The 27,066-nt window shown below is 50.9% G+C and overlaps 1 protein-coding gene across 2 annotated transcripts in view; it reads left to right on the top strand.

Moving 5' to 3' along the window:
- Window positions 1-27,066, top strand: part of LOC123753078 (origin recognition complex subunit 3-like) — a 99,368-nt gene that overhangs the window by 30,349 nt on the left and 41,953 nt on the right. For both annotated transcript variants that reach the window (XM_069339336.1, XM_069339337.1), the window contains one exon: window positions 2,480-2,618. In XM_069339336.1, coding sequence (XP_069195437.1) covers window positions 2,480-2,618 — 139 coding nt within the window. The remainder of the gene's footprint in view (window positions 1-2,479; window positions 2,619-27,066) is intronic.

Here is a 27,066-nt window from a genome sequence, read left to right as displayed (position 1 = left end):
GTAACTTTGAAAAGGTTCATTGTTGTTTTGTTTATTTTCCCTGTTCCCTGCCGACAACAAAGGAACTTGAGCTTGTAGCTGCATGACACCCCCATCCCAAGGAAAAGGAGGAATGTCCAATTTATGGAGGAGTACAAAGGAAGCACCCCGCAAAAACACCTGAAACACAGACAACACCTCATGCCAATGAAGCGGTCAGGTACGACAGAAGCTGCGCCAGACCTCCAAGCGATTGTCCGCCAGCCAGGACTCTTGACACCTCATAATGTATCCAATATTGGGAAGTGGTCCAAACTCATAAGAGGCAGGGTCCGTCTGAGAGGCATACACCAGGTCCCCCAGGAGGTACATAAATAATGCCTCCAGAGTCACTGTGGGAGGGATTCAACAGGACAGAAACCTCCAGAAAGACGATCCTGATGGAGCCAAAGGCACACTGAACTGAACCCTAGGTGGAGTGGCATCCAAATCATCTTAATTCAGGGTGGGAGGGATAACAAAAACCCCACCCTCTGCAAATGGAGCCCCACCTGGTCAACCCTGGCCTCGGGCCGGGCTTGAGAAGTAGAAGAACTCTCAGAACTCTTATCAAGCAGGTACCTCAGAGGACACCAAGGGCCTCAAAGGGAAATCAAGGGCGAAACTCACTCATCCCACACCCCTAAAGCCACAGAGGAGGGCCCCAGGGCAGAGTCAGCATCTACCACTCAGGACAGATAAGTGGAATCCAAGAAATAGGCCTCAAAGGAATAAGGTGCTGGCTGAATAGGGCCAGTAGCCTCGGCAAGACTAGCCAACTCAACTGCCTTCACACCTGCATTGGAATAGGCAACTCCCAGAGCAGACTAAGCCACAACCCAAACTAAATCCTGCCCTGAACCCGAAACCCTCAGATGTAGGATTGGAAGCAAGGGGTGGGGGGGGGGGGGGGTGGATCAGAAGAAGGGTGAACCATGCACACTGGGGAAGGAAGAGGAGGTGCGGACAGAACCAAGGTCGAGATGACCAACGCCTCCAATTCCAGGTCTCTAAATACCAACCAGGGTAGTTTTGGGTTAGCTCTGGGGCATCTAACTGGGTACACAACCTAGACTGCTGAAACCTAGAAAATTTGTAAAGTTGTTGCTGCCTGAAAACCTGAATCTCATCAAGAGGGTCCGAAAGAGTAGTCACATGAGGAGAACAAACCTCACTAGACTCGGGGTCAAAGGTATCAGCAACCCAACCAGCAGCATGGCGGAGGCAGGAGGAATGAATGTTGCCACGTGGCACGGAACATACAACCTTCAAACTCTCATGAAGTGAGAGTAAGTTTGGGGAGAATATCCATAAGGAACACCAAACCTACAAGGGATTACCAGGGCCCGAAGGAATTGACCAAGAGGGACACGCAGGCACTGGGATGCTACGTGGGTCATATAAAAATTCGCTGCTGAATCTATACCAACAGAACCATCACTTTTAGAAAGGTGTTGGTGTTTCACAATGCAAAAGTAAACTAGAACCAAGGATAGAAATGGCATAGTAGGCTGGATAATGCCAACCTCGGTGGGCTAATATGTATCATGTGAATATCTAATGCACCGCAAGCCAGCGAACACTGTGCCCTACTCGAGCAAAGACAGGAAATCTAAGCATCCTGACTCGCCCTGGGCAAGAACTACCACCAGCAAGGAAGTGATGCACAAACACCCCTGGGAAGAGATCCCTGAAGCACAAGGGCAGCACTAGGGTCAGTGAAGATAATCATGTGCACATGCAGCTCCCAGCATTCTAAAGTCCAGGCTCAGGCTACACTGAATGGCAAGAGACCACCATTTGGCTGAGGCAGGAGACTGGAGCCCAAGCAGTGAGAAGCGATCCGATACATTACACACATCAACATAGAGCTGAGGGCTCTATATATCACTGGTTGACCGCGCACACTATCACCTCCCTCCGACCAGTCGAGTGCGGAGGTGGAACAAATGAGCTGGCACTTGTCTTGAAACTTTTCAATTGTTTACATTGTTAGGGAGTTCTTCTGGTAGTGTACGAGACTACAGTATCTTCTTTAGCTAGCTGTGGTTTGTTTTTGTCTTGCTGACTTTCTGGGGTGCATTTGCCAGTGGTAGTATGAGTGAATAGATAAATGCCACTGCTCCCTGTTCCTCTGTGAGTGAGGGGAGGGGGGGTGTAGGTTCTTGCTCTTGGTCCCAGGTAGGCCAGATAGAACTCTGCAGGTGATGTGATCCAGTAGATGGTACACTATCAGTGATTATAGCATCAGGCACTTACAAGAGGCACCAACCAGAAATGTTTTATTTCTTATATCAAATGCATTTCTGCAACAATTTGCAATGTGACAAAACATTTTGTTCTGGGTAGCAGTCTATCACTAGAAAGAAAATAAAAAATCTTTATTGAAACTACAGTACTTAATGTCTTTTATATATGTGTTGTATTTTGTATTTTTTAAACAATTTGTATAACTTTACAGGTAAGAGAGGGCTTAACAACCTGCTTGTCACAAAATTTGGTTGAGACAGAAGAATTCAAGGAAGCTGACAAGATGCTAAGGCTTATGGCTCGTGAAGAACTGCTTCCCATCCTAACAAATATATTGGATATATTACGAGGTAAGAAACTACACCTCAATGAATTAGCCAATGCCCAATGATACACTATAGGATAGTCTGCGCTTTGGTTCAGTGTAGCTTGAGAGACATGCAAGGACGGAATAAACACACACACTTGAATGGAACATTCACTAAAACAGAGACCAACTGCCACTTAGCTGTAAGTGACTGGAAGAGTTCCCTTGGTGTAGCCTCCAATAATATTAATTTCAAATATTAAATTTGAAGACATTTTTCTGTGGGGAGCCCCAACGGCTCCCTGGGGCTTATCGGGCTAATGTACATTATATTAGACCGGGACATTAGCTGAGGAGTTCATACCTACCAGGGACCAGCGCCAGAACCTGGCCCCTTCAGAGAGGTTTCAGGGAGCAATGGCCCTGGAAAACCCCCTTATGGTTGGGGGTTTTCTTATCTGCCATCGACTGGGGTTAGGCACCCAGAAAGGTAGGCATAACAAAACAAACCCCACATGGTAAAAAACTAAAACAAAAAAACGAACAGAGAGGTAGAAACTCCCTACAATCCCAAGGAAACAAGCAAACATCACACGTTATTGCCGCACCGATCATCCGCGATCATCCCTCATCACCCCCAGGAGGGGGAGGGGGGCCCCGGACCTCACTGCGCCGGCTACCTAGCATCAGTTCGTAAGCTAATGTCAACCGGGATAGACGCTTCTCTGGCCTCAGTTTCCTACACGGTGTTTACCTTCTGTGGCGTTCACTGCCGTGTGTTGTGTTGTGCGGTGGCCAGGTGTTCCTCATCAGTATCAGGGCTGCATGCACTTAGGAGCTTCCTTCCCTAAGCGCCCTGTGAGTACTGCCCTTGCGTGACAGGGTTATCTTCCCTGGGATGTTCGGGAACCATTCCCATAGAGGTTCTTACTGATCGGCATTTGCCTCGCCCTTGGGGCCAGCTGGGGCTTGGGGCCCTTGTTTGGCCCTGGGTAGGGACTGGTATTGTGCTGGTTAGGGCGTCAAGGTGTTGTGCAACCTGCCACCTAAGCGGTGACCGGTTCCTGTTGCCTCTGGAGACGGTGTGCTTTTGCGGGTTTTTTCTTATGTTTTTATTTTCATTTGCCTGGTGGGGGTCTGCCTAGTGTGGCTATAGTTCCACTGGTAGTGTTTGGTGGCCCTCTGCTAGGCCCCCGTGATTGTACACGCCGCAGAGGTTTTCAGTGTTGTCCTCTACCCCCTTGTTATTTTTGGGTTTTTAACCGGTTAGCAACACCTTGCCCGGGCTTCCCGTAGTTGTTACCCTACGGGCCCTGGAAACCTCTGTCATGGCTCGGTGGACCATTGAATGTGTCTTCTGGGTTCCAACCCGTCTTATACGGGATCGTTGGTTGCTGTGCCCTTGTCTCCAGGTGACAGTCGCCACTTTTACCTCCGTCATGTTGCCTGTTGGGTCACTGACACCTTGACCCGGAGTCTTGCGAGAGATATTCTCTGCTTGTTCTCCAGTACTCTCCTGATGTTATTACTGTTCAGAGTACAGGCGGCATCCGTGTTGCAAGCTAGGTTAGGTTGCTGCAACACGCTAGGTTGGTTCCCACTCGGATGCCCCGAGGCCGCCCCGTTTTGGTTAGGTGCTGTTTGCCCCTTTCCCTCCCTGTTCCCGGCTCCGGACTGTCTGCGGGTTTCGGGGTCGGGGCGGGATTTAGTTGGGGCTGAGAGTCGGGCGGTTTCGGGGGCTGCCCTGTTCGGGTTGGGGACGGAGGTTTTCGAGCCTGTTCCTCCTGCCAAGGCTTCTAGGTCTTACCAGCGGCCCTTTCTTGCTGCCTTTCCCATGGACTCTTCCTTTTCTTTAAGGGCGGAGGACTTGGAGGACGGCTCTGCCCCGGGGCCTCTGTTGCGGGTTCTCGGGGCTGTGGGGGATGCCTGCTAGCCGTTCTGGGGCTGTTTGCCCCTGCCTGGGTTTTCTGCTTCTGGGCAGAGTTTTTCGCCCATCCAGTCTGCTTGCTTCCCACTTTTGCTGGCGTTTTTCGTGTGTTTTGCATCGATCACAGCTCTCCATTCTGGTGGCCATATTCTTCTGCCGGTTTCCCGACGTGGCCACCAGGGCGGCGTTGCGGTTTGTTTACATGTGCCTGGGTGTGCGAGCGAGCGTCTTGGGTGAGTTTTTTTTCACCTTTTTCAGGGGTTTTGTTCTCCTGTTGTCGTTTCTTTGCTTTCCTGGTGTTTTCTGCCAGTCTTCTGTTCCTCTGGGAATGTTTGAGTGTTGATTTTACACCAGGGTTTCCGTTATGTCTGTTTTGGGTTTGGGCCCTAGGGTTTGGGCTCAGTGTCCCTGTCTGTTATGCTTGCTCCCACACCTTGTCCCTCGGTTTTCGGTCTGTTTTGACCATTTCCCTGGGGGTTCTGTCTGAGGGCTGTCCTTTGCCTTTCTGTGGTGTATCTCTGCCAGCAAATGTGGTGGTTTGGGCTCCCCCTGGTTTAATTCTGGGTTCCTTTGGGTTCTTTGGTTTCGTTCTGGAGGTTTCTTCCTCTTGGGCCCCCCTTTGTGGGTTCAGGGGGCTTTGTTTCCTCGTATGTGACCCGGTTCTGCCTTCTGGGGTTCCGGGGTCTTCCTGTCTTGCAGACTGATCTTTTTGGATCTTGGCACATGTTGTGGTTGTGCTGGGACTTTGGGTTTTGTTGTCGAGGTGGGCCTTTTGATGCAGTTTTGTGCCTTCTTTGCCTGGCCAGTGTGGTGCTCTCTGCTCACTGGTCGGCGGCTTGTGATTTTCTTTTCACGTGTATGTGTACACATGTGCATGTGTACACTGTGTGTGTGTGTATGTATATGTGTATGTGTATTTGTATGTATATATGTGTATGTACATAATATATATGTATACATGTGTATATATACTTTTTCTTCGGGAAGGGACTCTATTCCCTTCGCTGTTGACGGGGAGCTGGGGAAGCAGCTTGCTCTGTTGGCTCTCGCATGGTCCCACAGTTAGTGGGCGCTTTTGGTTGTCTTTCCGGCCTCTGGTGGTGGCGGCGGCGGACGGCTTCTTCCCCTTTGGGGGGGGGGGGGTTCAGGGCTGGCTGGGTGGGTTTCTTCCCCTGCGCTTCGTCATGTTATCTTAGTGGGTGCGTTGGATGTGGTCGATCCGCCCTTATCCCTCTGGGGTTCCCGTCTGCTCTATACAGACACGGGCCTGGTGAATCTGTGGTTCTTGTGGACTTCAGTCTGCGCCCTGGATTCTATGCCCTCATCGGAGGACTGTTGTCTCCGGTCCGGCTTCTGTTGGGGCCGGGTGCCTGGATGGTGGACCTAGACCTCCAGATCAATTCTTGGCACGTTCCTTTCCAGTTTTCTGGGACTGGCACAGTTGGTGGTGGGGCTTCAGGCTTGTTGCTTTTGTTGCCTTCCCTAGTTTGTAATTGGCACTTGGTGTATTTTGCATCTTTACTGGATCTTGGTGCCCTGTCTGAGTCTGCTTGGGATTCGGTGTCTGGCCTACCTCGACGATTGGCTGGTGTGGGCTCCCGGTCGGTCCTCTTGTCTGCTCGCCAGGGGTGTGGTTCTTTCCAGATCGCGGTTTCTCGAGCAGTTGTGTGGGAGTCTGAACTTCGACATGCTGGTCTGCCCGCAGGGTCGAGTTTGGCTTTGGCGTCTGTTTGGTTCCTTCCGAAACTCCAATTCCACCTCTTGCAATTGTTGGGTTCGTTCCTCTGGGGATCTTGTGTTGGTGCTGCGTCACCAGCTTCCTCTTTGGGGTTTTTGGGGTTCTGTGCCTTGGCACCTCCCCGAGCCTTCGCTCGATGTGTTTACGGACGGGTCATCTCTCGGCTGGGGCTTTGTGACCAGTGCTCACCAGGTCGGCCGGGGATGGTGGGGTCTGTCCATCCGTCAGGCTCACAGCACGGTTTGGGAGTTCGTGGCTGTCTGGTTTGCGTTTCGGAGGGTTCGGGTCACTCGGTGCTATACCATTCAGCTCCATTCGGACTGTTCTCTGGCGGTTCTTTGCCGGAACCACAGGGTTTCTCTTAGGTGTTTGACCTTTGGGGTTGGTCCCTTCGAGTGGCTCGTTTGCTGGATTCTCGGGGTTTGGCTAACTGTGAGGTTCATGTCTGAGGTGTGTCCTTCATCCTGGCGGACAGCCTGTCTCAGTCCATTCCTCTGTTCGCAGATTGGCCAGTCGTCGCCGACTCGTTTCGTTGGCTGTGCCAGACGTATGGACTCCTGGCCATGGACGTCTTCGAGTCGGCGTGGTCTAGGCGTCGCCCATTCTATGTGGCGCCCTTACCCGCCTGCGAGGCGTTCACAGTGGATGCCTTTCGGCAGGACTGGTCGAGGTGGGGGTACCTGTTCCTCTTCACCCGGTCCAGCTGTTGCTTCGGGTTTTGGCTCGGTTGGAGCCCATTCCCAAGAGAGTAGTCCTCATGGTCCCTTGGTGGCCAGCCCAGCTTTATTTTCAGACGCTGCTTGATAGGTGTCTGAACCCGGGGCGTTTTCCCGCAGTTCCGCCTCTTTCGGCAGGTCAGACCGGTCCTGTACGTGACTGGTTCGGCCTTCTCCTCGGCTCTTCGTGTCTGGTATTTTGACGCTGGTATCACAATCTCTGTGGTGATCAGGTGGCTTTGTTGATGGTATCCCACCTGCGAGTTTTGTCTCGGCGACAGTATGATGTTCCTGGTGTTTCTATGCATCTTTTTCTTGCTCTTCGTAGGTCGTCTTCTCTTTCGCATCGGGTTGTCTTGTCCTTTCTTGGGTTTTCAGGACTACAGTTATTTGATGTTTCTTACTGTTACCTCGTTTTGTGCGGCGCTGGCGGAGCCACTCCGGCTTGCGTTCGGGGTGGACGTCACATCTGCCCCGTTTTGTACGCTTTCTTGTGTTTTGTTTCACCTTCGGCCTACTCATGCGTCGCCTGCGCCGTCCTGGTCCTTGATCAGGGTGTCTTCTTATCTTCTCAGTTTGTCGTAGCCCCTTCGGTTCATGTTTCTGCTCCTTGGTACTGGTGGTAGGTTTGTACGTTTGCAGCCTTTCTCCGTCCTTCTGGCGACAGTCGAGACGGCTGCTTTCCGGAGGGGTCCTTGGGTTATTGATGCTTGATTGGTTTGGCCTGGGATGCTTTCTGTGTTGTCCGGTTGCGCTTTTTTGCCGTTACCTGCGTACAGTGTTTGGGGATGCACTTTAGGTTGATCCGGTTCCCCTTGTTCCCTCTTTCAGGCCTCTGGTCTCCCAGGTCATCCGCATAGTTTTTAAGTCTTCCAGCCTGCGGTCTATCCTTGCGCTCGTGATGTTTGGACGTTTGCAGCTTTTGCTGCTGTGTTGGTGATGTCTAGAGCTCATTTCGGGCGCAAGGATTTGAGGGTTGCACAGGTTCTTGGCCGCCCGTTCTTTATGCGAGTGTCTGCTCCTGTGCATTCTTGTTGCCCTGGGTCGCAGGTTGCAGCCTGTGGTCTCGGCTTCGCGTTGCAGAGTTTGTGGCGGCCGCCTCCCGGGTCAGCCCTTTCTTTTCCTTCTCTTTGGGTATGAAGCCCCAGGGAGCCATAGGGGCTCTCCACAGAAAACCAGCATTGAATGTAATGAAACGCCATTTTCTGAGTGAGCCCCGGAGGCTCCCTGGAAACCCTCCCTCCTACCGGTACGCGTTTTTTTTGTGTTGATTGAAGCTTAGCTTCCGAACTGATGCTAGGCAGCCAGCACGGTGAGGTCCGGGGCTTCCCCCTTCCCCTCTGGTGGTGGGGAGGGCTGCGCGGACGATCGGCGCGGCAGTAAAGTGTGATGTTTGCTTGTTTCCTTGGGATTGTAGGGAGCTTCTACCTCTCTGTTCGGTTTTTTGTTTTAGTTTTTTACCATGTGGGGTTTGTTTTGTTATGCCTTCCTTTCTGGGTGCCTAAACCAGGTCGATGGCAGATAAGGAAAACCCCAACCACAAGGGGTTTTCCAGGGCCATTGCGCCCTGAAACCTCTCTGAAGGGACCAGGTTCTGGCGCTGGTCCCTGGTAGGTCTGAACTCCTTAGCTAATCTCCCGGTCTAATATAACATACATTAGCCCGATAAGCTCCAGGAAGCCTCCGGGGCTCACCCAGAAAATGGTGTTTCATTACATTTAACGCTGGTTTTCTGTTAGGAGCCCCTCCTGCTCCTTGGAGCTATTGGGCTAATATGCGATACATTAGACCAGGGCTCTAGTCAATGGCGTTCAGCCTACTAGGAACCATGAGCCAGAACCTGACCCCCTCAGAGAGGCACAGGGAGTGATGGCCTCTGGAAAAAACCCTGTTGTTAGGGGTGTTCCTTACCTGCCATCGATCGGGGTTAGGCACCCAGAAAGATAGGCATAACAAAACAGATCCCATGTTGGGATTTCTGACTCATGGGATTTTATTATATATTTTTAATTATTAATTAATTGATTTATTTAATGAATTCTAATATATAATTTATAATTAGTTTATTTATTTATTTCTTATAATAGCTTAGCATATAGCATGTTTAATTGAGTGGACTGTATGATTATGACTTGTGGACTCCCACAAGTAATATCCCTACACAAGTTGGGGGGTTTAGTAATTGTAGCCAATCAATCGAGAATTATCGATTGGTAGGAAAATTTATACTAATTGGTTATTTGGTTAATCTGCTTGGTTAGTTTGAGTACTTAATCGCCTTATCTGATATGAAGGCTTCAATTTGAGTATTGGTTTGGGAGACAGGGAATCAGCCAGGTATGTGCTTCGTGGCTATGGCGTCGATACGTTCTCACATGTTGCAACAGGTAGATGTTGCCAATTTCTTTAGGTTGCCACAGAAGATCTGCCAGAAGAATACTATATAGCTACTGCAAATAACCTCCTAATCACAGATATGGCATATTATTGTTTAACCACTGAACTGCGCAATGCGCCTGCAGACACCCAACGGGGGGTACACAACGTGCCTCCGGGATCTTATAGGTATATTGTATGATTCAAAACTCCCGCAGTTACATGGGGTTCACATCAGCTTCCTCAGGGCTTTTGTAAACAGACGCCATTTTATTTTTTGTAAATTGTGGTCCACATTCCCGGGTGTGAGAGCCTCAGTACTGAGTGAGCAACCAAAGCTGGCACATGCAGTATGTGCTCACAGCACTGCTGTTCAGCTTGTGACCACAGGATTGCCTAATAATGTCAAAATATATGTAACTGGTATTATTTAGCCATGATAGTATTACAGAAGAGCCTGAGTGTGATAATGACTGTGTACAATGTTCAAATATCAGTGAATCAATGCTGTTCACAATGTTCACAACAGTAGACACAGCACCACAGCATTATTTCGTCTATCTAGGAACCTTCAAACAACCTTAATCACTAGACCAACTAGAATCACTGATAGTACTGCTACGACTCTAGATCACATCTGGACCAACATAACCTCTCCGCTTACTTCAGGTATAATCACCGATAGCACTACAGACCATTACCCCACATTTCTCTTAACTAACATTAGCAAACCACCTCTAGAGACAAGGGAGTTAAGCTTTAGGCTGCACAATGAAACTGCTATAAACAATTTTATAACTGCTGCTGATAATGTCAACTGGGAGTCCGAGTTAGGTAACATAGGGGACATCAACCTAGCAGTTAAATCTTTTCTACAAACAACTCTTAGCCTTTATAACACCCACTGTCCTATGCTTACAAAACAAGTCACAAGCAAAAGACTTAACAATCCTTGGCTTACAAAGGGAATACTTAAATCCATTAACAAAAAACACGACCTTGAGAAGAAGTATAGGCTAGGAACAGTCTCCAAAGAATTCTCAAAGAATTACTCGTTATTGCTATCTAAAATAATTAGACGAGCCAAAACTAAATACTATGAAGATAAATTTACCCAAATAAAGAGCAACATTAAAAAAACTTGGAGCACAATTTCACAAATATTGGGATCAAAGAAGATTTTAAATAACAAACCAACACTCCTTTCCAATAACGTTGGTCAGCTTTCAGCCTCTGATTCTGCTATTGAGTTCAATAGGTTCTTCTCTTCCATTGGGTCATCCCTTGCAAATGATATTCCATCTTCCTGTACTGATGTTAATGACTATCTTACAGGTAACTATCCACAGTCTCTGTACCTAAAGCCTACTAGTTCCACTGATGTCAATGAAATAATCCTTTCCCTTAAAACCAAGTCTAGTGCCCTCGAGGAGATACCAACTTTAATTTACAAAAAAGCCTCCAGATCTCTAGCCCCTGCTATTGCATTGCTCTTCAACAAGTCACTTGAACTCCAAACCTTTCCTGACATTCTAAAAAAAGCAAGAGTAACCCCTGTCTACAAATGTGGTGATCTCACTGATGTTAACAACTACAGACCTATATCAATCCTGCCTAACTTGTCAAAAATATTCGAAAAGCTAATCTACAAGCAGCTTTACTCTTTTCTAGCCAAACACAATATACTTAGCTCTTGTCAATATGGCTTCAGACCCAATAAAAGCACTAACGATGCACTTATTAGTATGATTAACTTAATTCACGCAGCTCTTGATAACAAGGAGTTTCCTGTTGGGTTATTTGTGGACCTGCGTAAGGCTTTTGACACTGTCAACCATCAAAACCTTCTTCTTAAATTACATCATTATGGAGTCAGAGGACACTCCCTGCAATACCTCAAATCTTATCTTACTGACAGGCTCCAGTATGTTTCTGTGAATAATACAATTTCTCCCACCCTACCCATCAACATTGGTGTTCCTCAGGGCAGCATACTTGGCCCTCTCCTCTTTCTCATCTACATTAATGACCTTCCAAATGCCTCCCAACACCTCAAACCAATTCTATTTGCTGACGACACAACCTTCATTTACTCCAGTCCTGACCCCCTTGCTCTAAATGCCACAGTAAATACTGAGCTAGTGAAAGTCCATCTTTGGCTAACTGCCAACAAACTCACCCTTAACATTGACAAAACGTTTTATATTCTGTTCGGCAATAAATCCTCTAATCAGATAAATCTCAAAATAAACAATACCCAAATTTGTAACAAATTAGATGGCAAATTCCTTGGCGTTCTCATCGACCACAAGCTGAATTTCCAGGGTCACATTCTAAATATATAAAAAAACCAGCGTTGAATGTAATGAAACGCCATTTTCTGGGTGAGACCCGGAGGCTCCCCGGAGCTTTACCGGCTGATATGCTGATGTCAGACTTTGGCATCAGTCATGTGTATGGAGTTCTAGGGCCTACCGGGGACCACGAGCCAGAACCTGGCCCCCTCAGAGAGGCAAGGGGAGCAATGGCCTATAGAAACCCCCGTGTGGTTGGAAGCATTCTATGTCTGCCATCGACCGGGTCAAGCATCCAGAAAGGTAAGCATTCCAAAACAAACCCCTATTCTGGTGAAAATTGCTACCTAAGCCGAACTAGTGGATAGAACTCTTCAACAGAAAACAAGGGAACTAGTATGACGTCATACATCACCGCGCCGCTGTCTGCGCAGCTCCCCCCTCCCCAGGAGGGGGAAGGGGGAGCCCCAGACCTCCCACACCGGCTATCCACCCACCAGTTCTGAGGCTGGATGTCAAAACACGCGAAAAACGCCGACCGGAGGGAGGGAGGGTTGCCGGGGAGCCTCCGGGTCTCACCCAGAAAATGGCGTTTCATTACATTCAACGCTGGTTTTCTGGGGGGAGCCCCGTCGGCTCCCTGGAGCTAACTACCCACAGAGGAAGGTCAAAGGGACAAAACCGGGAGGCGGACACCACGCACCCCCCAAGGAGGCGAGACAACTGGCAGCAAATGCCAACCCAAGGCGCCACAGCCCCGAAAATCCTGGGAACAACACGAGAACCACGAGCAGCAAGGCCCCTGCACGAACACCAAAAATCCATGCCCGAAAGACTGCAAGGCCACGTCGCCCAGACGGCAGTGAGAGCAGTGAAGCCACGAACGCCACAGGCATGAGGGAAGAACACAGGCAGCTTAGCCGCAAGAACACGGCTGACCACCTGGGACACCATCACCCGCGAACCGGGAAGAACAGAACCGGATCAACGCAAAACGCGCTCCGGACCCAAACGCCGTGGCACGCAAACAACAGCGGAGGGCCGCCACTGAACACACAAACGACACCCCCGGCCCGACCAACGAAGCAGCAACAAACCCTGGACCCCTCCAGAATGCAGCAGCCCCACCCCGCGCCAGAAAAGATGGAGACTGCTGCCATCAAACAACCAAAACGCTAAAACCGAAGGAGCAAGAAAACTCAGCGAACCGACCCCCAGAGGCAAAGGCCCAAAGGAAAGAGCCGACGAAAAAACACACCGGAACCGAAGGGGCACTACCAACCGAGGAGAAGACAGAGCACGCTGACCAGAGACCAGGATGGTGCAAGCGGCGCACGAACAGGCCGGAGGTAAAACGACGCACAAGACAGCTGACTAACGGTGCAGAAGCAACACCAAGACCGAAAGCAAGCTGAAGCGGCTCCGCCTTCGCCGCACAAAGAGGCGACAGTATGTGGCAAGACGACGGCCCCCAACCCCCACTAGAAAACCAAGCAGGGAGTAAACCAAGCCAACAAGAGTAACCACCTAAGAAGGGACAGGAAAAGGAAGGACCGCCAAAATACCCCATACTTTTTTTTTTTTTTTTTTGAGATATATACAAGAGTTGTTACATTCATGTACAGCCACTAGTACGCGAAGCGTTTCGGGCAGGTCCCTGGAATACGATCCCCTACCGCGAAGAATCGTTTTTTCATCCAAGTACACATTTTACTGTTGCGTTAAACAGAGGCTACAGTTAAGGAATTGCGCCCAGTAAATCCTCCCCGGCCAGGATACGAACCCATGACATAGCGCTCGCGGAACGCCAGGCGAGTGTCTTACCACTACACCACGGAGACTATACTGCCGCCAAGAGAAGCACGCAGGTGGGACACCTACCACGAAGCCACCCGACCACCAACCGGAGGCAAGACCACAAGGCAGAACATAAGCAGCCCTGACAAGGCCCCCCCGAGCCCAGGAAAAAGGCGGAGCCGCGAGAAGATCTTGAGAGCACCGCCAGGTGAAGACGCCAGAGCCGGACCCTGCCGGACCCGCAGGAGAACAGGGAGAGGCGAAGGAGGCGGTCCACACCCATGACAGGGAAAACCGCGGTGTCCTCCCCACAACAGGGAACCAGGACACCCCCGGCGCGAAGGGGAACATACCGCAGCCAGGGAGAAGAACGAGAGGCGAAGCACTGTAGCAAAAAAGGGCGCAAAACCCCAGCACTGAAACACCGCCCAGACCAAAACAAACTCCACGGCGCATGCGCATAACACGCTGGCCGAACCGCACACCCTCCCTGCGGGAAGGCGCCAGCCAGGACTACTGCACGAGAAAAGGAGCCAAAAGAGGAAGCAGGAACAAGAAAACCGGCCAAAGAAGCAAAGAGCCCAAAAAGGAATCCAACCGGGCGACAAGTAGCCCAACCGGGCGACAAGTAGCCCAACCGGGCGACAAGTAGCCCAACCGGGCGACAAGTAGCCCAACCGGGCGACAAGTAGCCCAACCGGGCGACAAGTAGCCCAACAGGGCGACAAGTAGCCCAACAGGGCGACAAGTAGCCCAACAGGGCGACAAGTACGAGGAGCCGACAGACGTTCCAATAATGCCAGAAGTAGCGAAAAACCTTCCCGTACCCTCGAGAACACAGAAGCCAACACTAGTCCCGAAGGCACACGAAGGCGCAGGCGCACCCGAGATCAGAAGTCACGCAGAACCCCACCGAACGGGGAAACATGACAAAAACACCATCCCAAAAAGGGGGGGAGAGGAAACATCCACCCACAGGATGGAACCAACCGACTCAAAGGCCAAGGAACCGAGCCCGGGGAGGGGCCGACGTCCAACAGCACGTACGGCGAGTGGGGAGGAAAGACCCCACTCCGCGTAACCACAAGCCCCGCCTAGAGGGGGATAAAAACCCCCACGGGGTCTAACGGGGCCAAGGCCCCCCCAAGTCAGCCCCTCCCCAGCCCCGGGAACCTACACGACAGGCCCCGGGGCCGAGCCGTTCCCCCAAAGCCCCGGCCGTACCAGAAAACCGGGGCAGCCGTGAAAACACTAAGGAAGGGAGCCCACTGGCAGACTCATACAACACGGCTGGAGGAACAGGCCCAAATGCCCCCGTCACTACCCCGGAAGGGGAATTCCCCGAGACTGCCCGAGTCTCAACACCACCAAAAACCCCGCCCCGAACCTACAGACCGTAAGGAACCGGATGCAGGCAGGGTGAACCAGGGGAAAAGACAAGGGGGCGTGGATGGAACCGAAGCAGCCAACACCCCCAAGTCCCAAAACGAACTACAACGGGGCAGCCCCGGGGCTCCCGGGGAGGAAACCACGAGAACGTTGCCACCACCAAGGCTCAAGTGCAACGCCCCTGCTGCCCGCACCCGCTGTGTTAGCACAACTGGGTAACCGAGCCACAACGAGCAACCAAACTCGCAGGACTCCGGGTCGAAGGTGTCACCGACCCCACAGGCAGCAGACGGAGGCAAAACAGAGAGTCACCCAGAGACAAAAGGTGAGAGCAACCCTCAAACTCGCTGGAAGCGAGGGGGGGGGGGGCTCTGGGGTCACATCCATCGGACCCGCGCGCCCCCAGGGGTTTCCCAGGGTCCCGAGCGTTTACTTTAAGAGGACTCGCGCTCAGGTAGTCCCAGGCAGGGTACTGCTAACCGGCACCCAAAGCTACCAAACAACTTTCTAAGAGCTGAACCCCCGGGACGTGTACACTCACGGGGACCTAGCAGGGGGCACCACCAGAAAATACTCAGAACACAAGGGACACAAGGGGCAAGAACGAAGGCAGACCCCCCCACCAGGTAGATAAACAAAAAGAAAAAGAAAACCCCGCAAGAGGACAGCGTACCCAAGCGGAACAGAGCCGGCCGCTATGATTGGTAAAGACAAGCTGCACAGTACCCCGCGCCCCACCAGTGCAAACACTGCCCCTTACTCTAAGGCGAACAAGGGAGACAGAACCCCCGAGCACACAAAGAGCGGCCGAAAACCAAGCAGTAAACGGCCAAGCAGGGGCAGGACCCAAGGAACTTGTGGAAGGTGGCCCCAAGCCCCAAGGGCAGTACTTACAGGGCACCTAGGGAAGGGAACCCTAGGCGCATGCAGCCCGAGTACTGAAGAATCACTCCCGGCTCACGCACCACCTAGAAAACAGACACCACACTCTAGGTACAGTGCTGAAACAACCACTGGAGCCGGAGCACATAACCATTGCCTATAGCATCAGCCGAAGAACTGGTGGGTGGATAGCCGGCGTGGGAGGTCTGGGGCTCCCCCTTCCCCCTCCTGGGGAGGGGGGAGCTGCGCAGACAGCGGCGCGGTGATGTATGACGTCATACTAGTTCCCTTGTTTTCTGTTGAAGAGTTCTATCCACTAGTTCGGCTTAGGTAGCAATTTTCACCAGAATAGGGGTTTGTTTTGGAATGCTTACCTTTCTGGATGCTTGACCCGGTCGATGGCAGACATAGAATGCTTCCAACCACACGGGGGTTTCTATAGGCCATTGCTCCCCTTGCCTCTCTGAGGGGGCCAGGTTCTGGCTCGTGGTCCCCGGTAGGCCCTAGAACTCCATACACATGACTGATGCCAAAGTCTGACATTAGCATATCAGCCGGTAAAGCTCCGGGGAGCCGACGGGGCTCCCCCCAGAAAAAGTTTCAAAAACTGTTGGCATTCTTTCTAAGATCAGATATTATGTACCCCGCCCTGCCCTGGTTACTCTCTATTACTCCCTCTTCTATCCATACCTCAACTATGGTATTTGTGCTTGGGGTTCTACTACCCAAAATCATTTACGTCCTCTTATTACCCAACACAAAGCTGCTATTAGGACAATATCCAACTCTGGCCCCAGACATCACTCGGTACCCTTACTCAAATCTCTGAATATGTTAGATATTAAGTCACTGCACATTCTCTCTTGTGTATTATACATATATAAAACGCTGAACTGTAATGCCAATCCTGACCTCAAAAGCTTCATTGAAGGTTGTAACAGAACCCATGAGCACCACACCAGGAATAAATACAGTTTTGATATTCCTAGAGTACGACTTAATCAAACTAGAAATGCTCTACAAATCAAGGGACCCAGAATGTGGAATGACCTTCCCAACCATGTTAAAGACTGTACCTCTCTCAACCAGTTTAAGATAAAAACTAAACACTACCTAATAAATTCCCTGTAACCCACCTCACTCCTTTATTGTCAACCCATGTCTGTTATTTTATTATTATTATTTTTTTTTAATCAACACTGTTTGTCAACCTATTGTATTTGTGCTGCTTTTTCAGTCATGTTCCCCCTTTTTTTTATCTTTATTTGTATTTGTTTTCAACACTTTTTATTCTTTATGCTCAATTAGTATTAAGTTCTAGATATTAATGTTTTTCTTGCCCGAAACGCATTGCGTAATAGTGGCTTTAGGCATTGTATGTACTAGCTCTATCTATATATCAATCCATTAATGTAACATCACTTGTATGTATGTACCTTACCTGAATAAACATATTTATTATTTATTTATTATAACTTCTTATGTTCCTTTACAAAAAAACTTGTGGTCAGTTATTTATTTACAGGCTTTAGTGACCAGGATTGTGATAATAGCAGGATTTTTGTGATAATTAGCGCTGAGCATAGTATTGTGGGAGGAGGAATTTTGGTGAGGGAGGGAGGGAATCAAGATAGCATCACTGTGTGTGGCAGCCACTCTTGTTTTGCTCACCATACCAGCTTAGTGGTTCGCTATGGTGAACACATTTGTACATGGGTATATACCATGTGTGTATATAGTGTAATAACAGCAACAGGAGTATGTTGGGAAGAGCCATTTTGGTGAGGGAGGTGGCGTCGTACTCATAGCGTTGTCAGCTGGCTGCTGTGTGATTTGTCATGCAGTGTATGGTGGCCACTGTGCTGTTTGGACACAATACCAGTTTGGTTGCATAGTAATGGTGAATAAAACATGTAGATAGGTATACACAACATGTGTAAATAGTGTAATAAAAACGATAACAGTATGGTGGGAGGAGGAACGTTGGCGAGTAAGATGTTGGAGGAGTGAGAGGGGGCTGGCTGGGTGTGGCAGCTCGCACTCGCGGAGTTCTGGGTGTGTTGATGGTGAATGTGTATAGTGTGTGATAGTGTATAGTGTGTAAATATGTTGTAATTATACATAAATGAACATGAAACATTGGTGTGAATAACAGTATGGTGGAAGGAGGAATGGTGGCAAGTAAGGTGTTGGAGTGAAAGAGGACTGGCTGGGTGTGGCAGCTCACACTCGTTGAGTTTTGAGTGTGTTGATGGTGAGTGTATATTGTGTGTGATAGTGTATAGTGTGTAAATATGTTGTAAAGATACATAAATGAAACATTGGATATATGAGCAGTATATGTGGAGGCATTTTGTGGTGCGTGTAACACAGTGTCTTGGGAGAGTACGGATGTTCTACTGCCATAATATTGTGTACGTGTTCATTATACATAGCATTGGTAAGAAAAACAAAACAAATGTATTTGGAAATGTATGCAAAAAATGAATTAAAAAATATATGTGGCAACTCGTACATGTTGAAGCTGGTGCGTGACTGCCTCCGGGAGTCTGCGTCACGGGTGACCACCAAATCGTGATGTCACACGCCATTTTCCGGACCCCATTGTGGCCAAAGTAATTACAATTTCGTTTTTTTTTTACTTATCTATGATCAAAGAAAGGGTATTTAACATTTCAAAACAAAAAAAAATTTGCCAAGAATTTATTTCCTGTGCACAGGGGGTAGGGAGTGCCATATTTGGAGCCTGAGCAGCACAGTGGTTAATAACTAATTGACTGAGAGGCTCACCTGGTTTTTGGTTTTGTGTCGCTTCATCACCAGTTGTTATACTAATATTAAAGGATCCTGTAATCCTTTTAGCATTTTGGGGGCTTTAGTTGCATTTTTAAACCAGCCAGTGGTTTGTTTTGATTTGCCTGTCTTTCTGGGTGGCGTTCCTGGTGATGGCAGAGATGATATGCTTTAAATGTTGTGACGTGATTCGGTACTGCGGTCATACTGCGGTCATACCAATAACAACGGCCGGCTCTGTTCCGCCTGCATGGGTACATTGTCCTCTTGCAGGGTTTTTCTTTTGTTTTTGTTTTTGCCTGGTGGGGGGTCTGCTTTTACTATGGTCCCCCTTTCCTGTTCTAGATGAATTTCTTTCGAATTCTTCTGTTGGCGGTACTTCCCGCTTGGCCCCCGTGAGTGGACACGTCCCGGGGGTTCAGCTTTAGCAGTTTGTTGGTAGATTTGGGCGCCGGTTTGAGGTACCCTGCCTGGGCTTCCCTTAGCGTGTACCAAAGGCTAAGGGCCCTGGGAAACCCCACGGGGGCTCCGTGGTCCTCTAGGTGTGTCCCCGGAGTCCCCCCTCGTGTCCTGCGAGTTTGATGGTTGATCTGTCCCCTTGTCTCAGGGTGACACTCACAGGTTGTGCCTCCGCCATGCTGCCTGTTGGGTCCTTGTTCTTGTGACCTGGAGTCGTCCAATGATTGTTGTCGGTACGCGCTCTCCTTCACCCAGGCCACTGGTCTTGATAATCGGGTGTTGGCGGCTGCTGCGTTGCTTGCTGGGTGTGTGTTGCTGCAACGCTCTTGGTTTGCGGCCCCGGATGCCCCGTTTTGGTGGATGGGGTCTGGACTTGGGGGTGGGGGGTCGCTTCGGCTCTGGCTACTTCTGCTTCTTGTTCCTCCCCTTCTGTTGTACTCACTTCATCCCTTGCTTCCTGCTCCGAACCATAGGAGGGTTTCGGGGTTGGGGCGGGGTCTGGTTGGGTTGAAACTCGGGCGGTCTCGGGGGTTTTCCTCTTCCGGGGTGGCGGCGGAGGCATTCGAGTCGGTTCCTCCTGCCGTGCAGTATGGGTCTGACCAGTGGGTTCCCTTCATTAGTGTTTGTACGGCTGCCCCGACTTTTCCTAGTTAAGCTGGGGCTTTGGGGGTGCGGCTCGGCCCTGGGTCATGCCGTAGAAGTTCCCGGGGTTAGGGAGGGGTTACCTGGGGGGCCTTGGCCCCGTTTGCCCCTCTTGGGTCTTTGTACCTTTGGTGTGGGGCTGGCAGATCCTCAGAGTGGGGTTGTTCCTTCCCTCTGTGTTCCTGTTGTTTTCGGGTATACCCCTCCCTGGGTTCGGTTCCGTGTTCCTTCGGGTTTGTCGGTCCCGTCGTTTGCTGGGTCGGCCCCAGCGCACGAGGTGTGCGCTGGGGCCGCGGTGTGCGTTTTGTTTACGGGCGGTACGCTCGTGTGTTCGCGCCGTTTCTCGTGGTTTTTCTACGGCTGCTCATTTCTCCCTCCAGTTGTGGTCCTCTGGATGCTGAGGGTGTTTTGGATTTATATCTGGGGGTGTCACTTTGTTCTTCCTCTGTACTGCTTCGTTTTCTGCAGGGCGCGCACCTCTGGTCGTCTTTCTCCTTCGACCTCGCATTTTATTCAGGTAAGGGTACATCCTGTGCCTACTGCCTCGAGTATGCATGGCTTTCGGGCACACCTTTAGCGCTGCTCCTGGTGTGTTACTTGGCTCGCCTGTGTTGTGGCACGGTCGTGTGTCTGCTCTGCAGGTGAGGTTGTCTTGTCTGGCGCTTCTGTCGGCCTAGTGCTGGTTCTCACTTTTGGTGGGGTGCTGGCCTAGTGGTGCTTGCGGGGGTTGAGCTCTGGCTCTTGGGCCCCGCCTCTCCTGTCAGTTGACAGTTGCGCAGTTTCATGAGCCTTCTGGGCTCTGTCTTCTTGTTTGCTCCTGTGGGTGGCGTCTGCCTCCTCCACATGGCATTTTGGTGCTTTTGGCTTCCTTTCCCTCTGCCATTACTCGGGTTCTTTTTAGTGTCTGTGGCTCCTTTGGGTGCTCACTACCTCCGGTGTCCCCTTGTGCGTACCTGCATTCGGACATAAGTACAATGGCCCTGTGGAGGGCCTCTTGGCCCGTGCGAGGCAGCTACTACATTAAATTAAATTTTGCTCCGAGGGGCGAGTTTATTGGGCAGCGCCACTCATCTTGTGAGTGGACACACCGCCATAGCAGCATGTACAACACTCCCCAATAGGATGGAAACCCGCTGGGTTGTTCATCCTGTCACTTGTACCGAGACACAGCTGGGACTTGCTTAACTGTGTCAAGTGAACAGCTCCTCAAACAAGAAGATTAACATACATTCCCACTCACTTACATGTCCAACCCGCCCTTGCACCAATAGTGGGGCCTCACCACCACGTTACGTGGTACTTGGTTCTGCACATCACTGGGACTGTTACCATGCTGGTCATTCCTCCGGTCTTTCCTGATTCTAAGCTTATCCCTTTTATGCCTATTGTTTCGTGCCCACAATGTGCCGCACGGGTGGCATGTGCCACTATCCCAGTTTCTATTGTTTCGTGGAGATTCGTCAACAAACACAAACATTAAGGAACTACTTCTCTTTTGTTGCATATACAGTAGTTGTGGGTGATCGTTGGCAGGCAATGGTGCGGGTTGGGTGCACCAAGTGTCGGTACGGTGTCTCGCATGTCTGTTCTAGACCACACTTGCCGGTAGACTAGTTATTATTCGCTACTCTGCTGGTTATATGCTTGGGCGCCGCCTCAGTTCCCCACAGGTTGGCAGGACTTTTTGTTGGACGTACGGAACGGTTTGAGTTCCGTCGTTGGTACTTTGTGGAGCTTTGCTTCTCTAGTTAGGCTCATGCGTTTGGAGCGTGTATCTTCTTGGGATACTCTACTCCCTCCGCCACCCTTGTTCACTGTTCCATCCTTGTTTACTCTTCCCCGCTTGGTGGGATTGCGTCGATGGCTCCTGACTGGGGTATTTGGGTGTGGTGTTTGGTCACCTTGCATGTGTCTTTAGTGCCTTTTGTCCATCTGTTGTCCTGTGGGGCTCTGCCCCGCATTTCGGTGCTTTTGTTTTCGTTGTAGACCCCTGGGTCTTTTCCCTGTCTGGACACTTTCCTTACCTATCTTCGGTGCCTGACTGCACCCTCACATAGCCGAGGGAGAAATCATCTCAATAACCTCAAGATAACCCTGCTGTCCGTAAGGTCCCTCAGGTATGTACGCGCTCCTCTACACATTTTGTGGTTGGTCTTGTGCATTACTTCCCGGCCGCTCCTTGAGCCGTATTCGTGGTTTTCCTTACGTAATTCAGTTTTTCCTCCCCCATTCTACACTTTTTTGTGTATGAGTCAGTGCTTCTTGATTATCCTGGTTGGTTCTCCGGTGGACCTCTGTCCATGTTCTACGTCCTGCTTTTGGACTTCTCCGGTGTTCCGTTGTGGTACCGAGTTCCTGCGATTTCTGTGTGGTTTTCTGCAGGCTTCGGGTTGCGCTGTCTGTTGGGGGGGGTGTGGACTTTTCGGTCTGCCGCTCCTGCCTTCCTGGTTCCTTTTCTTGGAACCGGGTTTTTCTTTGTTCCTTTTCCGGACCGTGTGTGTTTGTTTTCCTGCGGTTCTTGTCCTCGGTAGTTCTCCTCTTGGATGCCTTGGGGATGCGTGTATCATTCTTCCCTGCTGGAGCTGGTTCTGTTGCTCCTTTGGGTTGCGGGGTCGCTGTTTTTAGATTCGCGTTTTGCGCTTTCGATCGTGGTGTTCGTTTCTCGTCGTTTGTGTCGGCACAGGTGGGTTCGTTATTGGTCTCCCACCTGCACGTTTCGTCTCGGGGGCGGTGTTTGGTTTTCCTATCGCTGCGAAGGGTCCTTCGGTCTTTGATAGGGTTGGTTTGTCTTCCCTTCGGGGTTGTTCTGGGACCGTTGTCTGGGATTGTCCTGTCACCTCATGTTGGGTGGTGCTGGCAGAGCCGCTCCTGCTTACATTCAGTGTTGCGGTTCCTTCTGCTCCATTCCACTTGCTGTCCTGGGCGTTGTTCCCCTCTGGCCTACTCTTGAGTTTTGGGGCTGTCCTGGTCGTTGGCCTGGGTGGTCTTTTTCTTCTCGTTTTGGTCTTTGTTTTGTCTCTGGTTTTGGTTGTTCAGTTAGGACGTGTGGTATCCGCCTCCCGGTTCCTTCCTGTTTTAGTTATCTTTTGGTAAGGTAGCTCCGGGGAGCCGACGGGGCTCCCCCCAGAAAACCAGCGTTGAATGTAATGAAACGCCATTTTCTGGGTGAGTCCCGGAGGCTCCCCGGCATCCCTCTCTCCCTCCGGTCGGCGGCGTTTTCCCGTATTTTGACATCCAGCCTAAGAACTACCAGTTGGATCGCAGGCGTGGAGGGTCTGGGGCTCCCCCTTCCCCCTCTCGGGGAGGGGGGGTTGCGCAGATGGTGGCGCGGCGACGTGATGACGTCATGCTAGTTTGAAAATTTTGTTTGGGGAGTTCTGTCCACTCGTTCGACTTTCGGTAGCAATATTTTCACCAGAATAGGGGTTTGTTTTGGGGCATCTACCTTTCTGGGTACCTGTCCCGGTCGATGGCAGACATTGAATGCTCCCAACCACAAGGGGTTTCTATAGACCATTGCTCCTCGTGCCTCTCTGAGGGGGCCAGGTTCTGGCTCGTGGTCCCCGGTAGGCAAGAACTCCTAGCACTTTGACTGATGCCAAAAAGTTATACATATCCATTCAGCCTGGATAGCTCCGGGGAGCCTCCGGGACTCACCCAGAAAATGGCGTTTCATTACATTCAACGCTGATTTTTTAGTTCATTATTAACAACATTATTTAGTGTATGTGGGTTGGGGTTAGAGTAGATGAGGGTAGTATCATCAGCAAACAAAATAGGTTTCAGAATGTTAGACACATTAGGCAGATCATTGATGTATATAAGAAATAGGAGAGGTCCCAAGATGCTGCCCTGTGGCACCCTAACGGTTATTGGTAGAGTGAGAGAGGTTAATCAGTGATGATAGCCTCAGGAAGCCTCTGGGCCTCACCCAGAAACTGGTGTTTCATTACATTCAATGCTGGTTGTTTGACCTTCCAGAGCTGTAATCTTGTTTCTCAAGTTTTCATTACTGCTGCTTAAATTGTTAATTGTATCCACATGATACTTTACAAAGATCTCTATTTTGTTCACAACTTTTTGTGAAAGCCACTCCTGCTAATGTTTTCCTCATCAAAGTCACCAAAATCAATCTCTTCTGGTTTGTCTTTCCTCATGCCAGTGGCATTTTTGTTTTGGTCACCATGTGCTCACACCATTTATTTTAAAAAGCACTGTTTCTACTTTGTTTCTTTAACTTTTCTGGGCGAGTCCCGGAGGCTCCCCGGAGCTATCCAGGCTGAATGGATATGTATAACTTTCTGGCATCAGTCAAAGTGCTAGGAGTTCTTGCCTACTGGGGACCACGAGCCAGAACCTGGCCCCCTCAGAGAGGCACGAGGAGCATTGGCCTATAGAAACCCCCTTGTGGTTGGGAGCATTCTATGTCATCGACTGGGATAGGCACCCAGAAAGGTAGGCACCCCAAAACAAACCCCTATTCTGGTGAAAATATTGCTACCGAAAGCCGAACAAGTGGACAGAACTCCCCAAACAAATTCATCAAACCAGCATGACGTCATCGTGTCACTGCGCTGCCGTCTGCGCAACCCCCCCCCCCTCCCCGGGAGGGGGAAGGGGGAGCCCCAGACCCTCCACGCCGGCGATCCAACTGGCAGTTCTTGGCTGATGGAATTACTGGCTGGTCGAGTGCCTCTGGCTCTGGTTTTTGTTTCAGTTCTGTGCTCTGTGGAGTGGACTGTCTCTACCGGTGGGGTGTGAGCCAGGAGTAAGATTCCACGGTACTCGGGCTGCACGAGCCTAGAGCTATCTTCCCTAGGTGCCCTGTAAGTACTGCCCTTGGGGCTTTGGGCCAACTTCCACAAGTCACCTTGGGTTCTACCTCCGCGGTGTCCTTTACTGCTCGGTACTGGGCCGCCCTTGGAGTCGGCTGGGGTTTTGTTGCCCTGGTTTGTCTCTGGGTAGGTGGTAGTTTTTCGTCACTGGTAGGGGCACGGGGTACTGCACACCTTGTTTTCACCAATAACAGCGGCCGGCTCTGTTCCGCCTGGGTACGTTGTCCTCTTGCGGGTTTTTTTTTTTGTTTTTGTTTTTGCCTGGTGGGGGGGGTCTGCCTTTAGGGGCCCCCTTTACTGTTCTAGGTGTTTTTATTTTGATTTCTTCTGCTTGGCCCCCATGAGTGGACACGTCCCGGGGGTTCAGCTTTTAGAAGTTTGTTTGGTAGACTTGGGTGCCGGTTCATGGGCCTTAGCATGTACCGAAGGCTAAGGGCCCTGGGAAACCCCACGGGGGCTCCGTGGTCCTATAGGTGTGTCCCTGGAGTCCCCCCTCGTGTCCTGCGAGTTTGACGGTTGCTCTGTCCCCTTGTCTCAGGGTGACACTCACAGGTTGTGCTTCTACCATGCTGCCTGTTGGGTCTTTGTTTCTTATGACCCGGAGTCGTGCAACAGGTGTTGTCAGTACGTGCTCTCGTTCACCCGGGCCACTGGTCATGATAATCGGGTGCAGGCGGCTGCTGCGTTGCTTGCTGGGTGTACGTTGCTGCAACGCTCTTGGTTGTTTGCGGCCCCGGATGCCCCGAGGCTGCCCCGTTTTGATTGTTGGGGTCCGGACTTGGGGGTGGGGGTCGCTTCGGCTCTGGCTCCTTCCGCTCCTTGTCCTTCCCCGTCTGTTCTGCACACTTCCTCCCTTGTTTCCGGCTCCGAACCGTAGGCAGGTTTCGGGATTCAAGCGGTGTCTTGTTGGGTTGAGACTCGGGCGGTCTCGAGGGATTTCCTCTTCCGGGGTGCGGTGGAGGCATTCGAGTCGGTTCCTCCAGCTGTGCCGTAAGGGTCTGACCAGTGGGCTCACTTCCTTAATGTTTGCTCCGGCTTTTCCTTGTCAAGCTAGGGCTTTGGGGGTGCGGCTCGGCCCCGGGTCATGCTGTCGAGGTTCCCGGGGTTAGGGAGCGGTTACCTGGGGGGCCTTGGCCCCGTTTGCCCCTCTTGGGTCCTTGTACCTTTGGTGTGGGGCTGGCAGTTCCTCAGAGTGGGGTTGTTCCTTCCCTCTGTGTTCCTGTTGTTTTTGGGTATACCCTCCCTGGGTTCGGTTCCGTGTTCCTTCGGGTTCGTCGGTCCCGTCGTTCCTGAGGGTGTGTTTCACCCCCTATTCCGTATCCTTTTCGGTCTTTATGCTGTGATGCTGTTCCCTTCGTATCGGGGTCCCTGAGTATCCCTTGATCAGGGGGGTATATTTTTGTCCATATGTACCTCTGTGCGTATGTGCTTGCTTGTCGTGGTTCTCATTGGTTCGCGCCACTCTTCGTACCTTCCAATATTATTGGAACGTCTGTTGATTTCTGAAGTGGTTTTCCTTCTGGTCTTTTGTCGGCCTCGTTGGTTACCTTCCGTCCTCTGTTTTCTTTCGCGTCGTTTTCGCGTCGTCTCTACTTCCAGTTTCGCCGTTCTTCGTCTTCGTTACGCACGCCTTTCTGGTGTTTGTACGATGTGTGTTTATGATGTTTTTGTACGATATGTGTGTCCGCCTGAGGTGCGAGCCACGCCACCCGTACACCGGGTGGTACGTTTTGTACCTCGCGCGCTGGGGCCGGGGTATGCGTTTTGTTTATAGGCGGTATGCTCGTGTGTTCGCATTGTTTCTCGCGGTTTTCTATGGCTTCTTGCTCGTTTTCTCCCTCCAGTCGTAGCCCTCTGGATGCCGAGGGTTTCTGGATTTTATATATATGGGGCATCCGTTCGTTCTTCTTCTGCTTCTGAGTGTGGGATGTCTCGGCGTGGCGCCTTCTCCTCCCCCACTGTACTGTTCCTCGTCTTCTGCAGGGCGCAAGCCTCTGTACGTATTTCTCCTTAGACTTCCGATTTTTATTCAGGTAACGGTACATACAATGCCTACTGCCTCAAGTATGCATGACGTTTGAGCGCACCACTAGCGATGCTCCTGGTATGTTACTTGGCTCGCCTGTGTTGTAGTACGGTTGTGTGTCTGCTCTGTAGGTGAGATTGTCATGTCTGGCACCCCTGTCAGCCAGGTGCTGGTTCTCGCCTTTTGGTGGGGTGCTTGCAGGGGTCGAGCTCTGGCTCTTGGGCCCCACCTCTCCTGTCGGTCGACGGTTGTGCAGTTTCCTGAGCCTCCTGGGCTCTGTCTTCTCTACGTTTGCTCCTGTGGGTGGAGTCTGCCTCCACCACGTAGCTTCCTAGTGCTTTCCACTTCCTTTTCTCACTGACATTGATCAGGTTCTTTTTCGTGTCTGTGGCTCCTTTGGGTACTCATCTTCCTCCTGTGTCCCCTTGTGTATACGGACATAAGAACAGAGGAACTGCAGAGGGCCTATTGGCCCATACAAGGCAGCTCCTATTTCTTACCACCCATTCCCACTCATATACGTGCCCAACCAACGCTTGCACCATTTGTGAGACCCTCACCACCACCACGTTACGCGGTATTTGGTTCCACAAATCAACGAACCTGTTACCGTACCA

Source organism: Procambarus clarkii, chromosome 41 (genome assembly GCF_040958095.1).
Source record: "Procambarus clarkii isolate CNS0578487 chromosome 41, FALCON_Pclarkii_2.0, whole genome shotgun sequence".
In the NCBI taxonomy this organism is placed as follows: domain Eukaryota; kingdom Metazoa; phylum Arthropoda; class Malacostraca; order Decapoda; family Cambaridae; genus Procambarus; species Procambarus clarkii.
The sequence above is the reverse complement of the archived record's forward strand: the minus strand, read 5'-3'. Positions and strand labels throughout refer to the sequence as shown.